The sequence below is a fragment of the Pleurodeles waltl genome, chromosome 5, assembly GCF_031143425.1.
Source record: "Pleurodeles waltl isolate 20211129_DDA chromosome 5, aPleWal1.hap1.20221129, whole genome shotgun sequence".
Classification (NCBI taxonomy): domain Eukaryota; kingdom Metazoa; phylum Chordata; class Amphibia; order Caudata; family Salamandridae; genus Pleurodeles; species Pleurodeles waltl.
Genome location: NC_090444.1, coordinates 1698176397 through 1698203386, shown reverse-complemented (window position 1 = coordinate 1698203386; position 26990 = coordinate 1698176397). Strand labels below are relative to the sequence as shown.

The following is a 26990-nucleotide window of genomic DNA, read 5'->3' as shown; positions in this document are numbered from 1 at the left end:
CTTTATGGTAAGTGGATATATGTCCTTGTGAAACCGGGTAACTTTTTAGTCTGGCGTTGTCTGTCCTGGGAACACTTGTGTAATCTGATCAAAAGTGTAGTTGCTGTTGGTTCAGAAGGTACAGTGGCACTGCGGCCCAGCGCAATGACGACCCAGTGAGCCGTGATAGTTGCTGGATTTTACAGCCCCAACTGCAGTCAAATCAGCCATTTTCTTTTGTTGCCCCAGGGCCCATGGCAGCCTCGCTATACTACTGGATGTAACAGGTCTTTGCTCAGTCTGGATTTCAAGGTCAAATTGTGTGCGATTTACAAAGGACACTTATAAATACACCCATACTTGTACTTCAGGACAGGGGTAGATTTACAAGTTTTGGAAACTAACGAACACTCCCAGTAGTACGCATGGAGCACCATTCACAGTTCTCTTGATCTACTGCATGGGAATGCAATATGACATTCTCTCAAGTTGCTGTTTTCCGCTCTGTGGCGTTGTATGCACAGTACCTTTGCACTGGAGAAGAGTAGCCCTCTCCTCAGAGGATGTTTTCTCCAACACAACCAAGAACTTTGTGGGTATTCTGTAGCAAATCTCAGAACATTTCTAGAGTGGGAAAAAGTCAGAGTGGAGTTTGTGAATGCACTAAAATTCAATCATTTTTTGACATTCACAAAGTTTCCCCACACTCCCTGCCCTTCAAGGAGTTTAGCACAGCACAGCTGTCCAGTGGTGGCTGCTGCCAATAACGCTTGGTGGGGCAGCATGCGAAGTGTGGGGTGAGAGGGGGAATAATAAAACGACTTAACTACCGCTGCCGGGCATGCCTCGGTGTTCCTCTGCTCCAGCCACGTCAGTACTTCTCTGCTTGCTCTCCAACCCACCTGATCCAGATGCTTCTCTCATGCTGTTAGACAGCATGAAATAAGCCCAGGATTGGCTTGAGCGGGCTGAAATGCTGCTCAGTTAGGGACTGGGAGCCTGCGCTGGCTCTCCACCGGGATGTGTAACACAGCTCAGGTGGAGAGTTCTAAGTGCGCATGTTGGTTTGGCCGGCCTAAGACGGATAGCCAAACGACATGTGCACTAACGGTGCACACTACACCTCCTCCCTGCTGAGGACGACCCCGCACCACCCTAGACTTGACGGACTGGCTAAGTGAAAAATAAAATGAAAATAAAATAGTTTTAGCATCATTTTATTTTTCTGTTTTCTGCTCCCTTTCAGCAGTGGGGCGACGCTCCTCCGCCATAACAGAGGCGCCGCCGCTGTAAGAGCTGTGCTCTCTTTGATCTAGGTATCAGTGAGAGGAGCAGAAGCTGTGAGGCTGCACTACACTGCACTGCACATATGTTTCTCTGAGTGATGCTTGGGTTTGTGGTACGGTGTCATGTGCCTCAGTGAACACGTTGCCACTACTGCCCTCTATTCTCCGACAGGGCTCGTGGTGACACATCTGCATGAGCTGAACAGTTTAAATGAACTATCATATTTAAGTGAACTGACACAATACTCCTATTTCGTGCTTTTTTTTTAATTCTCATACCAATGAAGATGTGTCAGAGAGGAGTTTGCGAATTCCCTCAACCTCAGAAGTTTGTTGACATTCACAAAGTTTCCGCTCGCTCTCGGCCCTTCAGTGAGTTTACTGCAGCAAGGTTGTATGCAGGCATCGCATACAATTACACAATACTACAAGTATTTTCACCTGCCAGGTAACCTTTTGTAAATACCCTGCAGGCGTAAATTGAGCCATTTTCAGCACTATTTATACATTTACGGGCGAAAGTGTCTGTACGAATCGGACCCACGTTATTCTGCATATTCAGTTCGTTCTGTGTTTCGCTTTATGAACTGCCTCCACATATTTACAATCTCCGCCCCGTTGGTTTAAATCTAAGTTCAACACATTATCTTCCAAGGCCTCTGTGGAGCCGCCTGAAAACCCGAGCCAAGAACATAATAAAAGGAATTGTGTTAATGGTATTTTACACACTGGCCTGTAAGTGGCGCTGTGCGCTCTTAAAAATACGTGTCACTTTAGGCAATACAAACAGATGCCTACAAATAAATACATTGCTACCTTACTTATGTTCCTGTCTCACTTTTTTCTTTCAGACAAATGTGGTTTTCTTGACTCCTACATTTTTTTGCTTACAAGTTAAACTTTGTAAATGTGCCCTATAAAGTGTGCAGGCTGCGGACTGAAAAGGGGCTCACTCACATGAGAAAACAAGTTGAGTAATGTCCCCTAAGCATCAGACTCGTGCTAGCTAATATTCAGATTTAGATGCAGTATAAGATGTTTGGTGGACATTCAGGGACTATCGCGTTACAGAATTATGTAAACTGCCCAATAAATAGGGCCCTGAAAATATTTAGTTGTGAAAACCATACAGCACATCTATTTAAATAAATACACCATCGAACGATTATGGAGAAAGATAAAATGCGCCACTAGAAGGCAGTTGCATGTAGCCCTCTTAAACTTTGCTATTAGGTGATGCAAAGTATCCTTGGGGTCCGCAAAAATTGGCTAGAAAAAAGCAAATATTTTGCAAGGTCAGGTAATCTACGCATGCGTCTTCACATGGCCTGCTATAATTTTTTAACAACACGCATTTAACAGCTTTCTTTGCTTCTACCATCACTTTTTTCAATTTCCTTTCCGTGCCCCTCGAAAATAATTTCCAGATACCAAGAAATGTTATCCACCGGTCTTGCCATAAAATTCAAACCTGCACAGATCTTATAACTTCAGTCAGTGGACTGTACTGCAACCCCTCAGGGTAGCCATCTCTCCCAGATTTAGGCAATGGAGTTACCACATAGGGTTGCAAATACCTTATATGTTCTGATAACACACATAGCTGCAAGGTTACCCAAATCTTACAGGCCCCAATAGAAGTGACAAAAATATCATGATTTTCTTTATCAATACAGGTGATGAAATACCTTCACTTTAACCATGATATTAAATATATAGTAGCAACTGCCCTTTGGCACCCAGGAAATAAGATTAGCCATAGGCGTACCCAACGTGGCATGCATTATCACTCAAAACGCAGCTACAACTACCTTTTGTGAATACACAAGTTTTATACTCAAATAATAGACATTTTCTGTAACCATGTAAACACACAGATGTTATTTCCAAATGGCAGTTCATATTTTGAGCACATAATCCTCCTCATAAAAATCTGTCCGTTTTTTTTTCAATTCACTTTTCATTACATTTATACCAGTTTTTAATTTTAAGTGAATTCGTGAGTTTGGTTCCTAAACACTACATTGTCAATTCATCAATTGCTCACTACTGCTCTCATTGACAAAATCTGCCTCAGCTACCTATTAATTACGAATCACTGATGCATACAACATCTTAGTGGTGACTACCGACTTCTGAGGGATGTCTACCATATTTCAAGATGCCAAATGGTAGCCAAGGATGGACATCTAACATCCGTCACTACTACAGTTAGGATTCTAATGTTCAAAATATAAGCAGGAGTGTCCCACAAAATGTGTAGAATGCCCATAGTTTTCAGTTGAGTGTCACCTTATGTCAATGTCATCATTATACTTAGAATCCCATAATAAGCCAAGGAGGACAATTTATGAGAGGGCTGCCTTTAACCTGAACATTTTTGCAGTTGTCGTCTTTTTGATCTGTCTGTGAATGAGAGGATCTGAAGTTGTGAGGCTGCATTGCACGTGTCCCCCTGTGAGTGATGGCTTGGGTTTGTGGTTCGGTGTCACGTGCCTCAGTGAACAAGTCTCCAGCATGGCTAGTGGTGGCACATCTGCATTAGCTGAACAGTTTAAGGAATCAAATTATTTAAGTGATCTGACACCTGTGTGTTCCTTTGTTTATATTCTCACTCCAATGAAGATATGTTCCTGTGCTTGTTCAAGTACGGACAGGCTAGGGCAGATAAAGGCTAAAGGCCTGCAATGACAAAACACAACTCGCAGCATCAAATATGTCTTCGTGGGGGGCAGCGAAGAAAATTGTCACATTACTCCAAGGGTATGTGTCTTATGTGCACCACAGATTTTGTACTGGAAGGTCGCCCTTGCAGTATAAGATACTGTCCTCAGGCTAACTGTAAAACACTTCCAGCACTGAATGTGTGTACAGAACAGCACACATGCAATGTTGGAAAAGTTAGGGGAAATGAACATTTCTCATTTTGAACACCTGCCTGGAGGGGGGCATCATTTTTCGGAGCAGTGGCTTGTCTACCATTGTTAGTAGCTAGGGCTTTGCTTCGGACCCCCTGAGTGGTTGCATAGGAACGCCCAGGTACCACCTCTTGAATACCCCTTGAATCAAAGTAATGCAAACAGCAAACCTGTATTTGTGGTACGTTTTTTTACAAGAGTAAAGCAAGTTTTGTGAAGGGAACTTAACAGTCTATCAAAACATTGACCGGTTTGCATCACTTTTTGTGACTTTGCAATGGTGCAAACGGTAATAAATCTGCTCCATGTTCTAATTCGAAGTCTTTGCCTAGTGGCTCTGCATGGGAGACATAGGGATGGATTAGGGCTAGCCAGACTTGATATTCAGCAAATTAGCCTTTGACAGCGCCTGTAGCGGCCTCTTAAGAAAAGCTTTTACTTATTTATTTGCTTTGTTAATTATTTAGTTTTACGAGTTAAGGAATGCTTACACCTAGAAAGTGCCATAATGTGCAGAGGAGCACATACCATTACTTACCAGAGGGAGCGGGCACATGCCTGAATGACAGCCATAGGTGTATGTATTATAGGCAATGTATGCACAAGCACATTCTGACTTAGATTCACACAGAGGGAGGAACAAGGGCATAACAGAGGGATGAATAGGAAAAAACAATGCAAGCGAGGCTCTTGCCCACATAGGACTAACACTGCAACTTGTGACAAAAGATTGGAAATGTTCTTCCTGCACATTTTCTGGGGTACTCACTGACACTAAAGAAGCATTGTTAGTAGGAGAAACACTTCCAAACGGTTATTATTTTACAGGATACAAATAACTATTTCAGCTCAGGAAAAAATGTTTAAAAAAATTGAAATTCCACAATGTTTTTGATGCTGGATCTGAGTACATTTGATGGAAATACTCAAAAACTGGAAACATGTTTGAACACCATGGAGCTACGCATATCCCCAACATCATGGGCACATCATGCAAAGGGACATAGTCGAAAGCATCGCATAAGTGCAAGCTCAAACTATGGGCTGCATTAGTTTTTATATGTAAATCTGAGCTGTTGTTAATGGAGAACTTACTGTGGTTCATCTATCTGTGGTATATTTGTGATTTCAGATTGTATTGTAGCATTAATGTAGTGCTTCATATCACACGTGAGGCTACTAAACTGCTGCAATATGCATCAGATTCTTGGACCCTATTATGGAGCGCATGGTTAGAAAGGGGTTGGGTGTGGTATGGCCTGTATGAAGATGTTTGGTGAGATGTATCAGGTTCGAAGTTGTGCTTCAAACACGGTGCGATGACTGGCGCTCAATAGAAGCATGAGGTATCACGTAGCGGGTTAGAATGGAGGCAGTCGCACATACTCACCATTTTATTAGTGGTAAGAATCCTATGCCACCATGGACAGCTTATGTTGAAAGTGGGTACACCAAGATCTATGCTACGAGTCCACCCAAAGCAACAGAGGATTAACACCCACAATGCACCATTAGTCAACCAATAAAGAAGACATTTGTAGGGCTTACTTTCCTGTTGTGTTACACAAGTACCCAGAGTGCAACGGGCATTTGCACCAATCAGATGTGACTGTAGGGCCTTCTGTACCCCGGAAGGGGATGAAGACACTTCTGTGGCCTCTTCTGTAATATAGATCCAGCAGAGATGTGTTTTGCGCCTGCATCAGGTGTTCCTTCTTTTATTTACAAAAGGGCCCCATGAACCTCTTCTCCTTTCTCTGTAGGGCTCTCCCCAGTACTGGTGACTTTTCTCAGGACGGCATTTTTTCCATAATTGAGCACACTGTTCTGTCTGCTCAAGCGCACCCAAGATGGAGTGCTTTTGCACAGACCAGATCTGTGCGACCAGCACATAACTGGGCTCCTACCGTTAACGCTCACTCGTTCTTTACAGAATTACTAACAGGACAAGCATTGGCAAAGCCAGTAGGTCTCGCCTATGGAAGATCTATTGACTGTGTCAATGTGTTTTGTTTTTAAGCCATGATGTACAACACTTTGATAGCTGTGCAATATGGCTGAAAGTAAACAAAAATATATGTGTGATGACACGGTCAAAGCTTGCCATGTCATATCACTTTTTTTTTTGTTAAACTTTCAACCATGCTTCACAACAGCCGGGCTGGTGTGCACCATGGCTGAAAAACATTGATAGAGCCAGTAGATCTCGCTTAAGCGAGTCTTATTGGCTTTGCCAATGCCTGTTTTTACAGCAGGGATGGAGACCTGTCACAGGAACTTTGAAGAGAAAGTTTGTTCTTATGTTTTTCCTAACCGAGTGCAATGCCCATAAAATGTTTTAGGGAAACCAAAAAAACCTTCATTGATGGGAATGTAGACACTAATCCTGCAAAGCCCATTGAGGCCCATTGTAAACAGTGGTGAGCCTCATTTTCATGCCTGCTCTGAGCAGGCATTAAAAGTGCCCCAAAAAATGACCAAAGAAATCTCTTCGATTTTTTTGCACCATTTTTTCAGCCCTCCCTACTGGGGGAACACACCCTTTGCATATATTATGCCTGACACAGGCATAATGTAGCGCAAAGGGTTAAAAGTGGCGCAATGCATGCTTTGCCCCACTTTAAATTTGGTGCAGCCATTTTGGCCTCGGTGGGCCACATTAGCATAAACAAAAAATGCCGTTAATGTGGCGCAAGGAGGCACTAAGGGCTCTTAAATCTGCACCTTGATAAAATTAGCAATCAAAACAGGGAAGAATGACAGGTAGGGACAAATTCAATCCTAAGTTGTAAGAACAGTCTTTAATTCTGTTACTTCTGGGTTTATTTCTTTCTCATATTTATTTCAAAGATTTTTTAATGTAGCAAAAAGGATCTATGGTAAACAAATATAAGATTTAGTACAAATCACATAAATAAGTATAAACAAAAATGTAACTCACAATACATACACAATCGACCACATATAAGATTTAACAATAAAAAACCATCCTAAGATGGTGCCCTGCGCATTTAAATAGTGGTCACTATAGTGTCACTCCACATGTGATCCACTGCTCTTTGCTCAGGTACTGGGCTTTTCGTACACTTGACTATCAGCGTGTTGTGTATTTCTTTCACAAAAGCGTGATATCGTGCATCCCAAATCTTTACAATCTAGTCCATTATTTGACAAGCCCAATACACCTGCAATACAATGAATAAAATTAGAGCAGATTATATTATTATGGACACTGTTGGGACAGAAATGCGATTTGCATGACTCAAAGCAAGGTGTGCCCCTTTCCTGAGTTCCTCTTAACAAGCCTTCGTGCATTTTGAACCCTTTTCTGCTTCAGCATACACGAACATTATGCATAAAGGGCAGAGGCTTGTGATGTGATGCCTAGTGTGGGAGCATCCGTGCTCAAAGAGGGGCATTAGAAGAGCATCCTTTTTAATCGAGAGTAACCTCTGTCCTTTCAAGGGATTGAACAGTACTGGTACCAGCATATAATTAAGGTAAAGGATGCCGGCTTTTTCCTCTTTCCTACATAAGAAGAGCGGCCTTCACAAAACGGAAGATGTGGAGAGCCTGCCAGAGAGGGGGCGTAGATTGTTGGTAGTCCACAGAACACTCCTGGAGTTCCTTTCAGTGACCCAGGCTCCTGTGATCATAAGGTGAGAGACAGGAACCCCTCTGCATTAAATGTCTAATCAATACAAATAATGTTATACACAAAACCAGGTTGTGTTCTTCAATATAGACAGTGTTTATTTTGTGCCGGTGTTTGCTGGAGCTCGACATCTGCACTTATTCTTGGACACTGGCACATATTTATGAGAGTCTACCCCACTGTGGCGCTGTCGGTTTCTTTTTTAAACATACGCAAATTATTTAACAATACACAAAATACATGAAAAAAAGAATAATGCCAGCACCATTCTTACAGCGGTGGGAGGCCAGGAGTAGTCCATATTGTCAGATCTGCAGGGGTGTAATGGTAAGTAGTTGGCCCAGGTGCTGGCATTTGGCAGCACTGGTAGAGAGAGTCGGTGGTGAATGCTGTAGTGACCTCCTGAGAAATACCTTGCACCTTGGCACTTATTTTTCTGTAATTTAAGCTCCCAATATAGGTGTTCAGTGGTGTTGGGGAGAGCACTGCCACTAGGTTTATCAAATATTCGTAAATTAAAAGGGCCTCTTTGCCTACTCAGAAGTTGCATAGTGACGTCAGAGGGTACCCTTGTCACTTCAAACCTTAGCATTCCCACTTGGGGGAATCCTTACAGTGTGAGCTTCAACCCTGTCACCACTTACAGTGGGTGCATGATTCCTGGATGCACAGCCAGCCGGGCCTGATTTATATAGCGCTTCTCTCAAACAGGGCGCTGTTGTCTTTTGTTGGTGATTTACCGACTGTCATGTGGAAGCCTGCAAGGGAGATATTGAGAAACGTAAAAAAGAAGAACCCTTGTAATGAACGTGTACGCGCGCAATCTTTGGTAGGATGCCCAAAATGCAATTTCTTTTGGATGCCCCGATGCTATCTTTCACTTACTGTAAATCAGTGATCCTGTTGACACATGACAGGCACCCAGGAGGCAGTGTAAAGGCACAGATGCTCTTCCAAACGAGCACTTACCGCAGCCACGGGGTGGTCTGAAGGTGGTCCGTGCATCACTCCTTCATCTCATCTTGAATGGACTTGCTCTTCGCTCGTCAGTTCCGCTATGCTGAGCTGAACTCTTAAATCCACCCAACATGCCATACCTTTGTGTCAGGTTGGCATTGTGCCCAGCCCTAATACCTCGGCCTCTCTGGGTTGTAAGTTTGGAATTTTTGTTTTTTCGCAACTTGAAGCACCTGTTATTTTGCCTGGGCTAATGGACTCTTAATGGACATAAAACTTTCTTATCTAATCCCAGTTGACACTTACTAGCAAGCCGGAAGATCCTGGTTATTACTTCTGTGGCCAGAGATGTCCTGCAGAAGGCCCTGGATTTATGGTGCAGAATTAGACATCACTTTCCACGCTGTCCGACAACAAAGAGGGCAGGCATCAGAAACACAGAGCACAAATACCCAAGTGAGATGAAACATTGCAGGATACATGCAGCCGGTACTAGTTAATAACAAAATCTATGGTGGCAGCGTCGTCACGCCCCCCTAAGAACATGGGATCCAATGCACATGACTTTCTGTGCCAGTAGGAGCAAGGTTTATATACCAAAGTTGAATTTGCAAAATCTGATTCACAGATTCAGAAATTGCATATATTTGGAACCACAAAATCCACTAGAATGGATTGCGAATTGGCTGAAAATTCACTACCACAGTGGACTTTTTGCAGGTTGTGAGCGCGGGGTACTGGGAGGGTACAGAGGAGGTAGATAAGAGAGAAGCCATACAAAATGCTTGGATCACCAGTAACCACGTAACTTATAGTTTGGCGGAAAGGGACATCCACTAAAAGATGGCGGCTGTCCCATCCGCCGCAAGTAGAGTGCCATTGACATCAATGCACTCTTAATGCAAAAGACATGACATCTGGCCCTTTGTTGCAGATGTCCCATCTCCACCTATCTCTAAATAAATCTCTGAGTTTGAACTTTGAACTACATTGTATTGTAGAAAAGGTTACGCCAAGTAGGGTGCGTGGCTGGAAGGGTGTAGTCTTTATTCGTTGATCCTATGTGGAGAGTGTTTCCATGTTGTAAGTGAGGACCACCGAGGTGCAGTTATTGTGTTCTGGAACGCAGCACCTAGCAGTGTGGTGGATGATGAAGTGGGAATATCCACAAACATTTGCATGGCAACAGCCACCCTGGAAGTACCCAACACCCTCTCCTGAAAGGGTAAGTGTGTTTCCAGGTTAGAAACTGTAAGCATCATTTATGGGTGGGCACATAAAAGGATTTCTCCACTCTGAAAATTATTTTCCAGGTGGAAAATTAGAAAAAAGAAAGTACATGTTCTAATGCACAAGTCCGAGGCCCTATATATTGTCTGCTTAGATGACAAACCTCAGGAATACGTATAGTGAAAGAGGAAGAACATGGATTATGCATGATATGCAAAGATGTCCATTTGGAATCCTGGGGGTCTTTGTGAAACTCCTAAAAGTAGAAAATGTATCCAAATCGTAAGAAGAAACACACAATGCATATATCTGCGTCTGTTTACAAAATACATGTGACTGCAGCAAATGTTTGCTATAAAAAATAAAATGAACACACAGGTACTTTTCTTTCCTTTCCTCACTAATTCAGACAACATAGGTCACCACTGAAATTACCATTCCATTTTTTTGATGCAGGTTCCCTCCTACAATGAAATATTCCTAATTATACATCCATCACATCGAACCAAAAGTATGGTCCCCTGAAAAGAGTGAGCATCCCCAAATGGATATTACAATAGGAACAGGAGTGTATCTTAGTCTGTAAGAATATAAAAGGTTACATCTAATATGTCCCAACAACCACGAGTGGCAGAGGCGGGTGTTCACATCCAAGGGAGAGTGAATGGGTGATGGTGATGAAGGCTGTTGGGGTCCTAGAGGGTTATGGGTGATAGAGGTGACAGCAGAAAGGAGGACAATATTCTGAAAAGTAAACAAGTGACGTTTCATTTTCTGTCCTTGAGAATTATTTTTATATGTGAGACGTTTCTCTATAGCACGCCATTATGGAGCAATCAAATCTTAATTGGAACTCGGTTCTGTAGGTATTTAGGTAGGCCTTGCAGATAGTCTCTCACCCCTGAAATGTTACAAATTTACTCCTGTCATGGGCAAAAGTACGTGTCTTTCCAGGTTGTAAATGGAAAAGCAACATTCTCTTATTTGAGGGGCTTGTCGGGGAAGGTGTTTCTGCGCAGGACAATGTGATCCACAGTGCGAAAGGCTAAGGACAGAAGAAATAATCCTATCAGCTACCTCTTTAAGAATACCCTTTAGGGTTACTGAGATGACTTATATTCATCCATTCATTTATACATTAACTCATGCAAGAATATCATCCATCACAGCTAACAGTCCTGTTTCCATTCCATGTCAAGGCCTAAATCCTGGCTGATGTTTGTGTAGGATTTGTTTAACATGTTGCGCAGCTACGTGACAAAGCACTTCTCAAGTCTTCAGAGAACCCAGCAACCGGACTCTGGTTATTGAGGACAACGGGGTCATAATTTGCAACAATGAATTCTCTGCGTCTGATCCATCAAACTCATACATGAAAAATGTGATTAAAGAGTCACTTGACCAGAGATACTTCCAAAATCCAGAGTAACCACCAGGATATTAAATTGATCAAATAGAGAAGATATTTCCAATCAAACCGTATTTGCTAATTCAAATCGAGGACTAAGCCCCACAAAGATTAAATCAGTTTCATGATGAGGACTTCCATCTTTCACACACCCACCCACTACGTAACAACCACTCAATAAGCACTTCACCACAATAAAGAGAGAACAGACACACAAACGTGTGGGGGAAACGGCAGAGCACACATGAAAAGTACAAGGGATGCGTTGTTACGAAGAAAGCACATTAATCAAGGGCAGAATGTATACTCCTGCAGCATCAATATCCCCATCAATGAAGCCAGTGACTCGTGCACACATTCAGCTCAGAGATTATTAAAGTACAGACACCAGCAATCCCAAGTCACATCCAAACGATCCACATGTACTAATGCAAGACATTAGAAGAAGGAAGATCCATGAAAAGAGCAACAGAGCGCTAGCAACCTGCCATGGTTTGTGATGATAATGCACATCGCTTGCCGAAAAGCCTGGCAATCGCCATGTAAGCAGCGGTGGGCCTTCACTGCCACTTGGTTCCTCTGGAGAGTCGCTAGCGCAGCATGGCCATCCCTCAGCAAGGCACTATGGCAGTCAAGGATGAGCCCAAACCCCTCTGGGCAAGCTTTGTAACTTTCCTTGGGAACACCAATGTGGTCACAAGAAGCACTGAGGCATTTGACTGTCATCGGTGCCCGCTCCATCCCTTAGCAGCCTGTAATTGTGAACACCCTTACATCAAAAAGCCAGGGACACTCCTTCATCTGTTATAAGAGCACAGGCCATACGAGCTTTACCATACAATTGCTATGTGATGCACAGCTACACTTCACCATGTAGGTTTCATGGGTTTGTGGCATACAGCTGAGAACCTGATCTTCTGTACTTTACTTATCTTTTTATGTACATTGGATACCACCTGGCTTAGGTGATGCATGTGAAAAAGATTCACTAATAGGTGTTAACAATTCTAAAAATGCAGTTACAAGTTAAGCCTTCACATCGAAAGACATAGATGGCATTACTTCCCAGTGGAAATGTTTGAGAGAGAGGTGCGCTGTAGCGCCCAGAAGAGGCTGCACTGTGACACGGCTGGAACCTCTTGGGACCATTGTTCATTTATTCATGAAAATGATTTTATGCCTGGACTCCAGCAGGTAGTCGAGTCCAGACCCATGGAGGTGGGCAATGCATTGCTCCACCTCCGCCGACAAGGATTTCTAACTATTTGTTTTATCCAAAGCCTGCCTTTTGCAAGGATTTCGTTTGAACAAGATATTTCACAGTGTATTAAAATTGATTGGATACACCGTGTTGCCTGAAAATAAAACATTTAAGTCAGTGAATTGAGCTTAGACGTATTACCTGAAAGTATTGTATTTCTGGTGCAAATGGGTGACACACACAAGAGGCCATTGTAAATGCAAAATAGGCTGACTTTAGCATTTAGGGGTCTACTTTTTGTAGACTTTTCAGTGCTGTGTATCTCTAGACATGGGTTTCAGGATTCTTCAGTGGAGAGCAACAGGTAGTTTTAGAGGTGCTGGAAATGCTGCTCACAGTCTTCATGGGTCTCTTCAGCACTCACTGAGCGCGGGTGCATCACCAGAGCTGTCAGCTCATCATCTCAAGGGAGCCTTATCACACAAAGGAGGGAGGGAGCACAGTGCCACACTCCCAGCACTCGATTCACTCCGATGCACGTCTCTCATGAGTCCTGGCCCCTCCCCACACTCAACAATATTAATAAACAGTGTACGGACCTTGGGGTTGGGCGGCAAGTGGCTAGGGGTGTGTGTGTGTGTATGTGTGTGTGTGTGACCCTTAAATGTAACTAAAAATATGATTCTCTTGAAACACTATGAAGAATATGAACTCCAAAGAAAGCAAGTATGTTATTTCAACACAGACTAAAGAGGCCCACCAAATAACATGATATCACTCTGAACACCACTACTCACATCTCCCTCTCTCCCATCTACCTCTTTCCCATCTCCCTCTCTCCCATCTCCCTTCCAAGCGTGACTCCTTCGATCTCCCCTGCCACCAACACAAAAACACTGCACAAACTATGCAGATGACTATGCACAGTAGTAGGCTTTCACACAGTATTTCTGCCTATGCAAAGATCCATCCTTGGGAAGATAACCTTACATTCACATGTTGTGTGTGCAAGCCAGTCAAACATCATCACGAAACAAGAGAAAACAGTGCGATTTCAGTTGTATTTAACGTTTTCATGTTACCCTACCATGCAGGAGAGAGCATAGGCAGGGCCATCGGAATTGTTTCAGTGACCACGTTTTTTTCTGCATAAGTGTAGATTTGCCTCATTTGCCACATAATCCATCATCTGCTGCAAAATCTGCAGATTTTAACAAAAAATGTTTCTAGCTCAAACAGATCAAAAGTTGGTATAAATGCACCAACACATTTTGCCACACAATAGAAGGACCTTTGAAAAGGTTAACTGGTCACCTCCCAGTTGCTAATTGCTGCATTTGGGTGTCAAACTAGTACTAATGAGGTTACCATTGCTCAGAAAGTGTTAGCATATCTAAAAATGACAAAATACTGAAGACACACCATCACAAAATGGGCTGCATTATGCTGCATATTTTGCCTTTTCTTTACGTATAATTTAGTCACCTTGCCATATAATCTGGTCCAACCCTGCTTCATAATTCCAATGGACCTGATCACAGGCCAAACACAGTGCTAATCATGACTGTAAGAACAAGCTAGGGGTAAGCATTTGCTGCGTATTACACACTAGCATTTACAACATGGATAACAAATTATGTCTCAGGAGGAGTCTGCCTTACCACAGGTGTAGATGACATTGAGGTGTTTGTGGATTCCTGGGTAGCAGGGATCTCCAAATTCATAAGTACTGGCAAATACGCTGCAGCTTCTCCTGCCGTGGCAGCGCCGTGTCATCAACTGCAGGGCGGAGGCAGACTGGCACTCTGAAAGGAAGCATGGAAATACCACAATTCAACAAAGCTGATCTGACAATGTTTGAGGGGATCTGGTGATGAGATTTACAAGTATCTCACTATATCATTTATGTGAATTCATCCTCAGAATTTGCACAAACAAAAGACGATTAGGACAACATACAAATGATGTAACTAAGCATTACATCCCGCTGTCGAGAGGTTTCATGCTTGTGAAGCCATAGCCCTGAACTGTGGGCAATGGACTACAACAAGAGAGAGGACTTTTAACAACCACAATGGCCAAGGCAGAAGGGCAATAATGCTATAGGGCACACAAAATGTGATGGAGTAAAACCTTTCACATAATCTGAATTTCTGACAATCCCTCTGGATAGCATTCCAGCCCACTGTCTTTTATCCTCTATGCCATTCTAGACATAAGCTTACTTTATGCAAATCAGTACTGACCCTGCTCATCAGGGGAACTGTCCACCCTGAGCTGCCAGGCGAGGCCCCCATCAAAGGGGAACACAAGCGACCCCAGACTGGCTTTGACCCTGCTGTGCCTTGTTAGTGCGCTGTAGCTTGAATGCTATGGGGCAGAAAACGCCTCTGACCCCCCCAACCCTTAGTTGATAGGGGCCATGAAAAATGCATAGAAACATTTTACGCAGCCCCTCTTTCTAAAATGCTACCTGTCAGTTTATTATTACTCACTTTAAACTGTTTTTTTTATCCTCCAAAATACGCCCTTTCCTCCATGGTGGCATAAAAGAACTGCAGTGGCGTTGCCCTACTGCTTTAAGCACTGCAAAAAAGAAAAAGAAAATGATAATGCAGTGTTATTATCATATTATTTTTCAGTGCTGCAGCCAGGTTAGGGCAGGGGCTGGGCTACGTCAGAGGGAGGAGTAGTGGAGTGCACCATAAATGTTGGGCCGGCCAAACAGACATGCGTACTTAGCATTCCTCCACCTGGCCCGGTGACAGCAGCGTCGTGATTGGCTTAGGGGAGTCTGGGAGCCTGTGTGCTGCCAGGAGTCAGGAAGAGGACGAGGACGAAGGAGAGACGGAACCTGTCTTCCGACGGAGCAGGTAGGTGTTCTTTTTTGATCCCCCCAACCTGTTACCCCCGTTCCGTAGGAGCCACCACTGTAAAAGAATGGAATCAAACTAAAGGGAGCAGAACTTCAAACAAAGCAAAATAAAATACTTTTAAATTGCCTTAAATGTGCAGGCGCTCATAACTAACGGTATAAAGAACTGCACACCAATGGCATGACGTGTAGAAGGCAAGCAGCATCACAACACTAACATCTGTATTGACAAAAAAAGGCCCTAATTATCTAAAGCATTCCCTGTAACTCAAAACACACAATTCTTTCTGTTTATGACGAACTGCCCAATTAATTTGCACGTGAAGCAAAATGCAAAAGGCAGGGCGCTGCATAAAACAGCATGACAAAGTGTAATCCTTGTACGTGACAATCACTAGTACTGCGCTCCCACCAAATAAAGTGCTACTCGCCTGCAAAGCGCTTCAGCGCCTCTTCAGGTAAAGTAAGCACAATACAAACATATATACCATAGAGCGCAGACAGTTTCCTGCTATTCTAAAAAAAACTACCGACCGCAACTAAAAATACAATAAAGGGCTAAAAAAAGGTCCTTCTTGGTTTTACAAAATCATTTCATGTGCTATGTCGAGCGTCAAAAGTCATGTTGCAGTATTTATATCATCAGGATCAAGGGTCATGTGATGTCACTTCCTCTGACACCATAGAACGGTCTGAAGGGGCGATTGCTTTCACTTCCGCTGTCACTGGCATTCTGGTGAGCTGATGTCACCACCTCTCAGTGCTTCCTCGCTGAAGGGGAGGGGCACAAAGGTTAAATAGGGTGTGTCTCCAGTTTTCTTTCTCACGGTCAAGTGATGTGCCACAAAGGGTTTGTGAATCTGTTAGTCCTTTCCGCTACAGCATGTTCTGGGGATCAGAAATAGTCGTTTTTTCATAGAAATGGACGAGCCATGGGCATAGAGCCCTGTGTGTGTATTTCAAGGCTTGTGGCAAAACAGAAAGTTTTACAAAGTTATAAAGCCGGAGACTAAGTTCATTAGTGGGCCAGCAGTCCTACACTCTAGAGGTACAGCTAAACAGGACTGTCAAACTATAGATCCACAAAATACTCTGCCACCACCACTCTATGTGCTCAACCCATGACAGTAGTCCACCATGTGCACGCTTGGTATTCCCTTCAGGGCCTTACCTTTGTCAGGGGACAGGCCTAGGATCATACCAGAGGCCTCTGCAGCCCCACGGTGCAGTGAGGGGCTCTGGATTAGCGAAACTATCAACCCCATCTGATGTGAATGTGGGGGGGGCCTTCAGCATATCTTGCAGGGGAGCCCACTCACGTTTTGTTAACCACTGGCCTAGGGCTTCCGCTCACACGCTAGGTGAGCGTAAGGATGGGGCCAAAAATCAAGTGCCATGATACTAGATACAAGCAGTCAGAACTCAGGGTAGGGGGCGATACCTGTACACCAAGAGGGGGACTTCCCATCACAGAGAGCTGCCTGTGAGAGAATGGACTTGGGCAGTTTTTCGTAAGATTGGAGCATGGACCTCGGAGGCCTGCAGCCTCATAATTCCCCCCATGCCTCCAGAGCTTCACTTCCTGTCAGGAAGTTTCCACAGGCATCTCGAGCAGACGATTATTATTAAGTATGGAAAAAAAGAGGGCTGTAAGGCAGTAAGTTGGAAACATTAGAACAGGTACTGTTTGTATCATATAGTCATTCAACCACTAACTGAAACAGCGCCTTACATTAACTGGGTTCGGTGGCTCGGTGAAGCGGTGTATTCGCCAGAAAAAAACTGTGTTCAACCTCCTGGTCACAGGTTTGACACACAGTGAATTCACCTAGCCTTTCATCCTTCTGTAGACAATCAAATGAGTGCCACTGCGTTGCATAACAATAGCAAAAATGCTGTTTGTAGCAATATTTCCCCAGGGTTGAGTGTGGTTTTTACCTGACTTAAAAGTTAATGAAACTCAAAAATCAGACCAAAGAAAAAATTCTGATGAAGTGTCATGTTTTATAAAGTAAACATGGATTGAGTTTAAAAAGGGAAGTATAGTCATATTACATATGGATTCCCTCCAGATATTTTTCGATAATGCAGTAAGAGTACCGAGCATTACTTCAAAGACTGCCATAAAAAGGGATGCTGACTCTTTTGAGTCCTGCCGCGTCATAATCGAAGCCTGTATCCTTTCCTCACGTGAGTGGAAGGTGTCAGCCACACATCTGTCCGACAGCTGGGTGATGGATGACTCTCAGCCTCGGCCATAAATCATGCCGGCTCCTTCCCTATTGGACATGACAGGCCGCCCTTTCAGAGAGCCCTGTCCGTGGTATCCACCGGGGCAAGGAGGGCGGTGTTAGCTTCCCGGGCCAATATCAAATTCTGTGCTCTAGGCTCAGTTCACAAGAGGGTCCCATTGACGTTGAGTTGGGTTACGTGTACGCACGCTCTGCGTCGTCAGCGCAGTGACCTCATTGAACTATGAACGACCCGCCCCGGGCGGTCCTCACAGAGCACATTCCTGGCATGTGCTCCCTGGGGGGCGGGAGGTCTTGTGTGGGACTGAGAAAATGAATGAATGAAAATATGAGGGAGGTTCTTCTGCTATTGTTTGATGCAATCTATTTCACCAGGAAAAACTCCACATTCTCGAAAGAGCAGGCTGCATGACACTTGTTGATTTGTGGCCAAGTTCACATCAGCTCAACAAGCAAAAGCGTCAATTAAAAAAAATGGTCAGTGTTAGCAGGAACAGAAACGGGAGAAGTTGGCATTGTGATGTATTGTGACATTTATATAGGGCTTTCCTCTTTTTCAACATTTATATAGCGCTTAGCTCTTGTCAAGGCCTCAAAGCACCCCTGACCTGGTCTAGTAGGTAGTTACCCAATCTTCCAGGGCATGGATGATGAAAAGGTGTTATCTGCAGTGCTGCCTGTTAATGGTGGGGCTTTGGAGTTGTGGGTGAGGCCACAAATGCTCCAGGCCGGGAGCAGCGCAGTGTAGCGGCTCTTTGTGCACAAAGCAGAATGCAAAGGCATTTTGAGACACAGCTTCGCAGGTAGCGGATGCAAACCATGAAGACTTGATATTAGCTGTGGCCAGTTTTGGAAGGATGTAACTCTGTATTCCTAATATGAAATTGTGTTATGTTCCTTAATGTGTGCTATTTAAGAGTTATATTAATGTAAGCAGTGTCCTGTTCTTTGTTTGAATTCATCCTCCTCCTCACCTTTAACCACACAGCTTTATGTACCCGTCATAGTCCAAGCGAATCATGTCCATATACAGTAGCACTTCACCACGCGCACAGCGTTTCTTGTAGAAATTCTACTGTTCTTCAATTAATGCGAAATACAACTTGGGAGCCTTTATGTGAAAATATCACAACATTTCTGCTAGCAAGGTTAATTCCTCACTCCAGGTCATTAAGGACACCATCTCCAGTCCTGAACGTTTCACCAACAAATCACTGATTTAAGGTGTTCAGCTAATTAGTTCAATGCATGCAGAACACGACTAAAACACTCAGAATGCAATAGGCTATCACACAAAAGTTGAGGGCTGAAAGCAGTGTCCATGATGACCTAAATAAAGGGGGCCACCCTAGCTTGTGAAGTTTGTATGAGACTGCAATAGGTTTAATAATCCCAAAAAGAGAAGCTGGCACCAAATTAAGGTTTAGATGATTCAATCAAGTAGCCCAATCCTAGTATCGTGGATGAAATAAGTGTGATAGAGCTTATGGGGGTTTCACTTACAAAGATGAAGTCCTTCGCCCTTTAAAGTGTCATGTTTTATTGTGGTTCCCGCCTCATCGTGACAGCCAAAAATACTTTTCACAAATGGCTCTCCCTGGAGCTCTTTAATAAGAGAGACTTGTGTTTAGAAGGAAAGTTGGTTAGGCTGATAGGACCAATAAGGACTGAAAATATGTAGAGGATGTTTAAGTCTTTAATGCTAGGGAAATATTATTAAACACATAATCAAAAATCTTTGTTATCATTGGTAAATGCTTTACGTTTGGCCCTCCTTGGGGCAGTTTTGTTACCGCCTTGCAGACTGCCCGAGTTACATGGATAAATGCCGACTGACGATACGTTTGACTGCGAGCGAACTTCCTTTTCTTTTTGTGTCTCTCATTCGCGCTCACGCTGATGTCGGCCATGGCGCTTTGAATCGGCTTGATTATGTCAACTGTTTTAATTTTCATCTTCAATTTAAGTGGCAAGAAAAGTCCAGTTAGGAATTTACAATGCTAATAACTTTAACTCGAGCAAACGCGAGACACACTGCATTGCAAATGCTGGTTACATTTCCAATGTGTTCACATGCTGTAGGATTGTTATTCGAGTCAGCAACATCCATAAATGACATGTTTCAGGGAAAAGATTTGCATACAACAAAAATGTAACTAGGCTAAGCCGTATGGTCACATCTTATGTTTGTGTGCTTTATAATGGAGCTCAATCTGTTTCTAGGCACTCTCAATCAAGCAGATGAACGTACAGAAACACAAGGATATTATGGACAGAGTCACAAAAACGTTTGTGCAATTAAGTGCAATTTAATTGAACAAAGGTTTTAATCTGTGGGAGTAAATCGCAAATCCTTATAAGAAGAATGAGGATCTGTAAATGGTAAGTCGGCAAATTTGACGTTTGACAACAGAAAATCAATCAGTACAGTAGAGTTTCAATTTAGCAAAAGAGTAGAAGTTGGAGTTGCCGGAGTGGGGTTGTGGTCCATTTGGAAGGCACAGGGTATTCAAATTCCTCCTTAAGGATTTTTATACACAATTTGTACACCTACATTTTATCCAAAAAAGATTCTTTAGGTGTGCAAACACACTCATTTTTCATGGAGAGCAGAAAACAGCATGTCATTCCCCCTAGCAATAGTTTTGCTGCTTGAAGTTATTCTAGATTGACATGTTATGCATTATCTCACTATTTTTTTTTTAGCTTAGAACATCATCTTGTTTACTACAAAATTAAAAATGTGTGTTTTGAGTTTTGCTTTAGTCGGGAAAAAAAGAAAAATGTGAAGGTGCATTCCCATCTTAACGCCAACTGTAAACCACTGGATTTCCCACTGGATGAATTTCCTCCGGAAAACAGATTAAAAGTCCGTCATCCAAGTAACATTGGCACAATTGTAAGCAGACAATCCAAACTAATGAATTGATTAGAGAAACAATGAGCCAAGCCGCGCGAGCCCCCACAACTCAGAGGAGTAAATCCAGACCTAAATGCATGAATTGATAAGAAAGTGGAGGATGAGTTATAGCAAAAGGATTTGTGCTATTTCAAAGCAGGATCTTGAAAACCTGAGTGGATTACATGCTTGAAGAGGATCAAGTGGTCCGCGATAGCCAATGTGGCAGACAATATTCAATATCACTGCTGCCTCAGGTCCGCTGTCAGACCTGAAACCAAGTACTGCTGGATTTGGCAGTGTGTTATTTTATTGTTTGTATTTGGTTTCAATATAAAATTCCATGTCAAACACATTAATAAAAACAACAGCTCAAAAACCCAAAATGATCAGTACTGAAAAAACTCAGTGTCCTATAAGGTTTTAACCAAACTACGGGTGGGCAGAATTTCCCCTCACTGGAAGGGAACTCCTCCTTTAACGCAATGAAGAGGAATTTTTCACGAAGTATTCACAACACACAACAATGGAATCTGAAAGGTACAAACTAAGAGGGTTTGTGGCATGTGCTTACTGTGTTGCAGAGGAGTGGCTGTGATAGGCTGCCGACAGGCTGAGGAAGCTCCCAAAGCAAAGACTGAATACTGATCCTAAGTTAGTTTTAAAAGGGCCAAGTCAGAAAGCTGTGGGGCCACCCACGGATGTGCATGCACTTACAATGCCAGTATTGTCTACAAGCAGGTCATTATGGGCGAGCGCAAATCGCTCCGTCCCATTCTGTAATCTCTCTTTGGGCTTCCAACCACGCCCATGCCACGTCAGTCACTTACATTGGTTCGTGGGCTTGCCTTTTAAAATCCGCATGCTTTCATTTGTGAAAGGCATGCATACGTCATGCCTTTTCCGGTGTTTAGCCCACCTACACAGCACCGGTAAAGTACCAAAAACATACGAGGCTCGATGTTTTCAGCATGGTGTCCGGTCTACTTTATCTGTTTATTTTCCACGCAGCGTGATCGCGCTGCATTTTACATAGTGCGATTGCGCTGCATTTTACATAGTGCGATCGCGCTGCATTTTACATAGTGCGATCGCGCTGCATTTTTTTTTCTTTACAACGCTAATAGCTCTAGCTCAAGCAAATGCGAGACCCTTTGCATTGAACATGCTTGTTTTAGTAGATACAAGTGAGAAAGGAGCAAGGTTAGCCTCTGTTCAATGAACACCGCTTGTCAGCTTGAAGCTGCCAGTAATGAATGTGCTTTAAGTTCAGTGACCCAGAGTTGAGGTCAGCCGCTTGTGGGCTGGACTACAGCAGAGGGTGTCAGAGTGGTTTAACCACAGGGCCCTCTAGGTCAAAGGCCTGTTGTGGCCTTGTACTGAAAGCCTGCTCAGACCCGCTCTTCATCACCTGGTACTATTATGTGTCAAGTAGTGCAGCATGCTGGCCTGACTCTCACTCCCTTGTCTGCTGGCTTAGTGGTCTAGTGCATCTACCCTGAGGAACCTGTGTTTGTTCTCATAGCCACGGGTACAAACACTGGTGGGGCCGCTCAGTTTTTCATCCTTCGGAAGTCGATAAAATGAGTACCATTGAGTTAACTAACAATAAAAAAAAACTGTAATTCATCTAGGATTCACCAAGAAGTAAACAAGCGCTATTTTACTGGCTTATTTTTATATTCACGTCTAGCTTTGAAGTAAGTTACAAGGGACAGATGATGGCTGCTCATTCCAGAAGAAACACATAAAGGGAATATAGAAATGGTGTGTGCAGACAGTTAAAGTTAATAGCAGGATGTGCTGCATGGTAATATGACCTGAAGATAATGGTGAAGAATCTCTTCCCAAATGCAACCAAAAGGAGGCAGCACTGGTGGGTAAGATGGCCACGCAATATCCTTGGGGCGGTACTTGGGACAGAACAAGGTAAGACGCCATTGGGCCAGGCTTTTAAAGCCAGTGTTCCTGCCTAATGCCCAATACTTCTCAATCTAGAACATTTATGCGGCAAAGACCTGATCAGGAAAGACAGCCAGCGTTTCCGGGATCGCCTGAGATCGAGCTTAGTGTGGCGTGCACTCTCAGAGGCAGGCAGACAGTTTCTGGCGTGGACCTTTCAAAGTTGTACTAAGATTTTTTTAGCTGATTAATTTTCCATGTGGTGGCTGTCACCAAATTAAATCTTCATGGAAGCTAAGAGCCTTGCTTTGGTTCTCTGGAGTGTTGCTCCTGCCCATCAACTTCCCCAGTAGGTGGCCCCTTCGTTGGTCCCATCTCCCATGGAAACACCCCCTAATTTGAGGACTTGTGCCTCCGTTGCCTTCTGTCTGAGCGTGGTGGCCTACATGCTTTCTAGGCCCTGGCAACATGAAACCATCTTCAGTCCAGCATGAGTTCTGTGGGTTCCCATACACTTTATAATTTCAGTGCAAGTGTCAATGGTTATATTGCGACTGAGTTCGCACTGTACCCTCACAGCGCTATAAGCACAGTATTTCTTCCAGTGCTGGAATTATACTACCAGAGTTCAGTAAGCTTGAAAGAGGCCGGCCAGCGTAGAAAACCATTCCCTCCCCCCAGTCCTGCATCACTAACGACCACCAGTCAGCATTCCAGAATGCGCCTTTGTGTGATGACGTTTGTTTGGGCTTTGAGACATATTGTGACATCATTCACCATACAGCCCCTTTAAATGGACCCAAACTGCTACTAATGTCAATTGTGATGCCTGTGATGGCATTGACAGTCACTATTGTACTCTTTTATAACAAACTCTGAGTTTATGAGACTGTTTGTATGTCCCCCTGTGCGACTTCTCTTAATTCTTTCAGTCTCCACCTCACGCACAGGCAGTGACAACGACAAGATGAGAGCAGACCTCTAGTCCTTACACAAAACTGAGGCACTAGACACCAGTCATCCAGGGTATCACAGCAGGACAGCCTGCTAACCATCTGCAAGCGCCCCAGCACTTCATCAGGGTAAGAAGCGCTGTATAAATGCAAACGCAATGCAAAGTTTACTTTGTACAGCGCACAACTTGACTCCTTCCACGAGCAGGCCATATGGGAGGCTTTTCTTTTCTTCTTTAAGAATAAGCGAACATACGTTAGCCATTAAAAATTATTTTTTTCTTTGCCTAAGACCCGTCCTAAAAGTAAACGGGTGTGCCACTTTCTGAGGCTGAGACTTGTCTGCCTGTTTTTAATACACCCCACCACTGTTCCACTCCCAGTCATTCTGTCAACACCCCACTCTGCAATCTGCAGCAAAATAAGGTCAAATATTTCACCCTCCAGCTATAGGCATCTTGGGAGTGACACTTTCTTTAAATTATACATACGTAATGTTTTCAGAAAAATTAAAAAAAAGAGGGTAGACGTACGCCAGAAGGGTAAAACATGCTCACGCAGGATTCCATTCACAAAGTTTGTGCACCTGAGTGCAATGTCAATACACAAAATCTTCATTCATGTAATTTTCCCTCCACAAAATGTGACACACCACCTGCGTTTACAAACTGAGTTGCAGAGGAGCGTTTGTGGGGGTTCATATGAAAGTCAGTGTATGATATTTGTTAGGTTTGTGGATATTCAGTAACAATTTGCAGGAAGTGTGCTACTCTAGAACCGGCTTCTCCAAAGAGTAGCTCCTGAGCTGCTGGTCGCTTTGGCAGCCTGTAAGTAGCTCTCCTGCGTGCAGCCCAGCCTTCTAAATACGAAACCTGAACTTTGTTGAATTAAAATATGTATACCAAACTTGAGAGGGCGTATTTGAGATGAAAATGTGTTTATTTTCAGAACATGTAAATGGATGTTTGTCTAAAAAAGTTGAATTTCCATTTCAAGCATTTCACCCATTCAGTTGGGCAGCAATCTTGCCCAATGTGGTAACTATTATAACCTTAGTAATCTTACTAGCTCAGGAAGCTATTTATTGAATATATATAGCTCTTATTACAGAAAAGGTTGGAGACCCCTGCTTTGCAAAATCTGAAAATGCACTGTTTGAAAGCACAGGAGTAAACATGTTTCTGAGACAGTCAAAGGGAGATATCCCCAAGTATTCAGTAGGGGTGTATGCAAGAGATTTCTCCATGGGCAAAATGTTTTCCCCCCCTGGGAAAAAAAAGTTTCAAATGCTAATGCACTTTTATATTACACTTCCCTGAGTAGTTATTCCACCAAGTGAACATTCTACATATGCATAGGTCACAGGTTTGAAAACACCTGGCATACTCGGACCGCTGAAGTTTTCCAGGAGTACTCTTGAAATTCTTTCAGCATTCCATAAGAGTTGGGCATGTGCCCAAAACATAAGAATAAATAAATGGAGGCAAAATCACGACTTTTTATACCTATCTGAATTCTTAAGCATGACTGTATTTGTTAATTCTAGGGTGACTCCTAAGTTGTACAGAGACACCCACTGTTTCAATGTGCATGACTTCAATGTTGTTTCAATGCGCGTGACTTCACTGTTGTTTCAATGCGAGTGACTTCACTGTTGTTTCGATGCGCGTGACTTCACTGTTGTTTCGATGCGCGTGACTTCACTTACTGAGTTCATTGTTACCAATCTGAGTAAGGAGACCAGCTAGCTTTACGAGAAGGGCAATGACCTCATTACGTGGTCCTGTTTCAGGATATAGGATTTGTGGTTCTCAGCCTGATTTGTTACTCCCAGTCTCACCCCGACGCCCCCACGTCTCCCCACCAGACTCTTATCGGGGGGTGACTCACGTTTACCAAGGAACGTGGGGGATTTTATTTCCTGCTACAATTCCTAATGAGTAGTTGTTTTGCAACTTTCTCTTCCTGGTGTAACACTAGCCGCACTTCACTAAGCATTAGACGAAAAACCGTAAAACACACACAAGAGATGAACTTTTCTTGTTGTCACAGTATATATCATTGTGAACATAGCATCAGCAGTGTAGCGTGCAGTTGAATGAACGTTGTGGAAAATGGCCGGGCCAATGGAATTATGAGACTGTGCGGCCGCAGCATTTTTCACATGTAAATTTGCCGCCTTTGCCACATAATCCACCATCTGCCGCATAATCTGCAGCTTTTAACAAAACAAAATGGTTTTTAGCTCAAACAGTTCAAAATTTACTGAAAGTGCAGTGACACGTGTTGTTGCGCTGTGGAAGACCCTTTGGGCCTGTTGCTATATTTGAGTCTTTTTCTGGATCAAACGAGGTGCAACCAATTCCTAGACATTGATAAGTGTAAATATGAAAAAATAAGGCATGCTAGTAAAAAAAGTGCCACATTAAGCCATATAATTTGCATTTTCTTGCTAAGTAAATTTACTCAACCCTGCCGCACAGTTTGGCCCTCCCGTGCCACATAATTCCAGTGGCCCTGAAAACGGCGTCTTAAAAAAGTGAGAGCACTTTAACTGCAAATAAAAATCTGAGCTTGAGACTCGTGTCTTTCATTCCCAGTTCATCCTTGTACACACAGCTGCACTTTCTTTACCAAACACGGATTTATGCCTCTCATTCAGCACTAATCTGCATTTCACATCCCTGTCGGAGGCGGCTGGATTAAGGGATCAACGTCCATTATTATCCCGCACTCTGTGAGAAACAGAACGAAGTGTAGCTTAAGGCTATATCTTTTGCAATTTTGGGCAGGACGAATAAATAATATTCCCTGTCTCACTGGATGCCATACACATTTTGACTGGGTATCCCGGCATGCACCGCTCTTCCCTGCAGCCCAGGGATCTTGCCCCTGAAAAGCCACCCAGCTCTGTTGTGTTTCTACCTGCAAATAGTACTTACTCGTTGCAGTGCTTAATTTGTGCCTGTCGTTTCCGGTACGGAGCACCAGGACTTATTTTTGGGGGCCGGCACTTATTTTTCTGCCTTAATCATTTAGGACCAGATGTATCAAAGGGTTTTACCTATTCTGTGCCATTGGGAAAATGCTTCGGTACATATGTCCCTTACTGTGAGCAAAAGACATACATGGGAAAGACAATGGAAGAAAAAAACGAAAAAGCGTCACAATGGGAGAAAGCAGAAGGCTGCAAAAGTGAGATGAAGGGGCAGGGAGTGGCTGTAAATGGATTGAAGAGGCCTGAGATGGCTTCAGGATTACTTGCCTCAGTAATCCCTGCTCGCACATTTAATTGCAGTAGCCGCATGTTTCAGAGGAGGGCTTTGGGCACAAGCACCTCCACCTTTTTATTTACAAATTAAGCACTGACTGGCTGTCATGCTTTGATATAGGTCTGCAGACCGTGACTTTAAGAAGAGCAGGTAACACAAGGGAAAATACAGCAAATATCAGAAATCCAAAAAAGTAGGGTTGG

At 43.4% G+C, this 26990-nt stretch overlaps 1 protein-coding gene across 4 annotated transcripts in view; it reads right to left on the bottom strand.

The window, feature by feature from the left end:
- The window catches only part of EVA1A (eva-1 homolog A, regulator of programmed cell death), a 718938-nt gene that overhangs the window by 351290 nt on the left and 340658 nt on the right, over positions 1-26990 (bottom strand). For all 4 annotated transcript variants that reach the window (XM_069236051.1, XM_069236050.1, XM_069236049.1 and 1 more), the window contains exon 5: positions 14296-14439. In XM_069236051.1, the coding sequence (XP_069092152.1) occupies positions 14296-14439 (144 nt within the window). The remainder of the gene's footprint in view (positions 1-14295; positions 14440-26990) is intronic.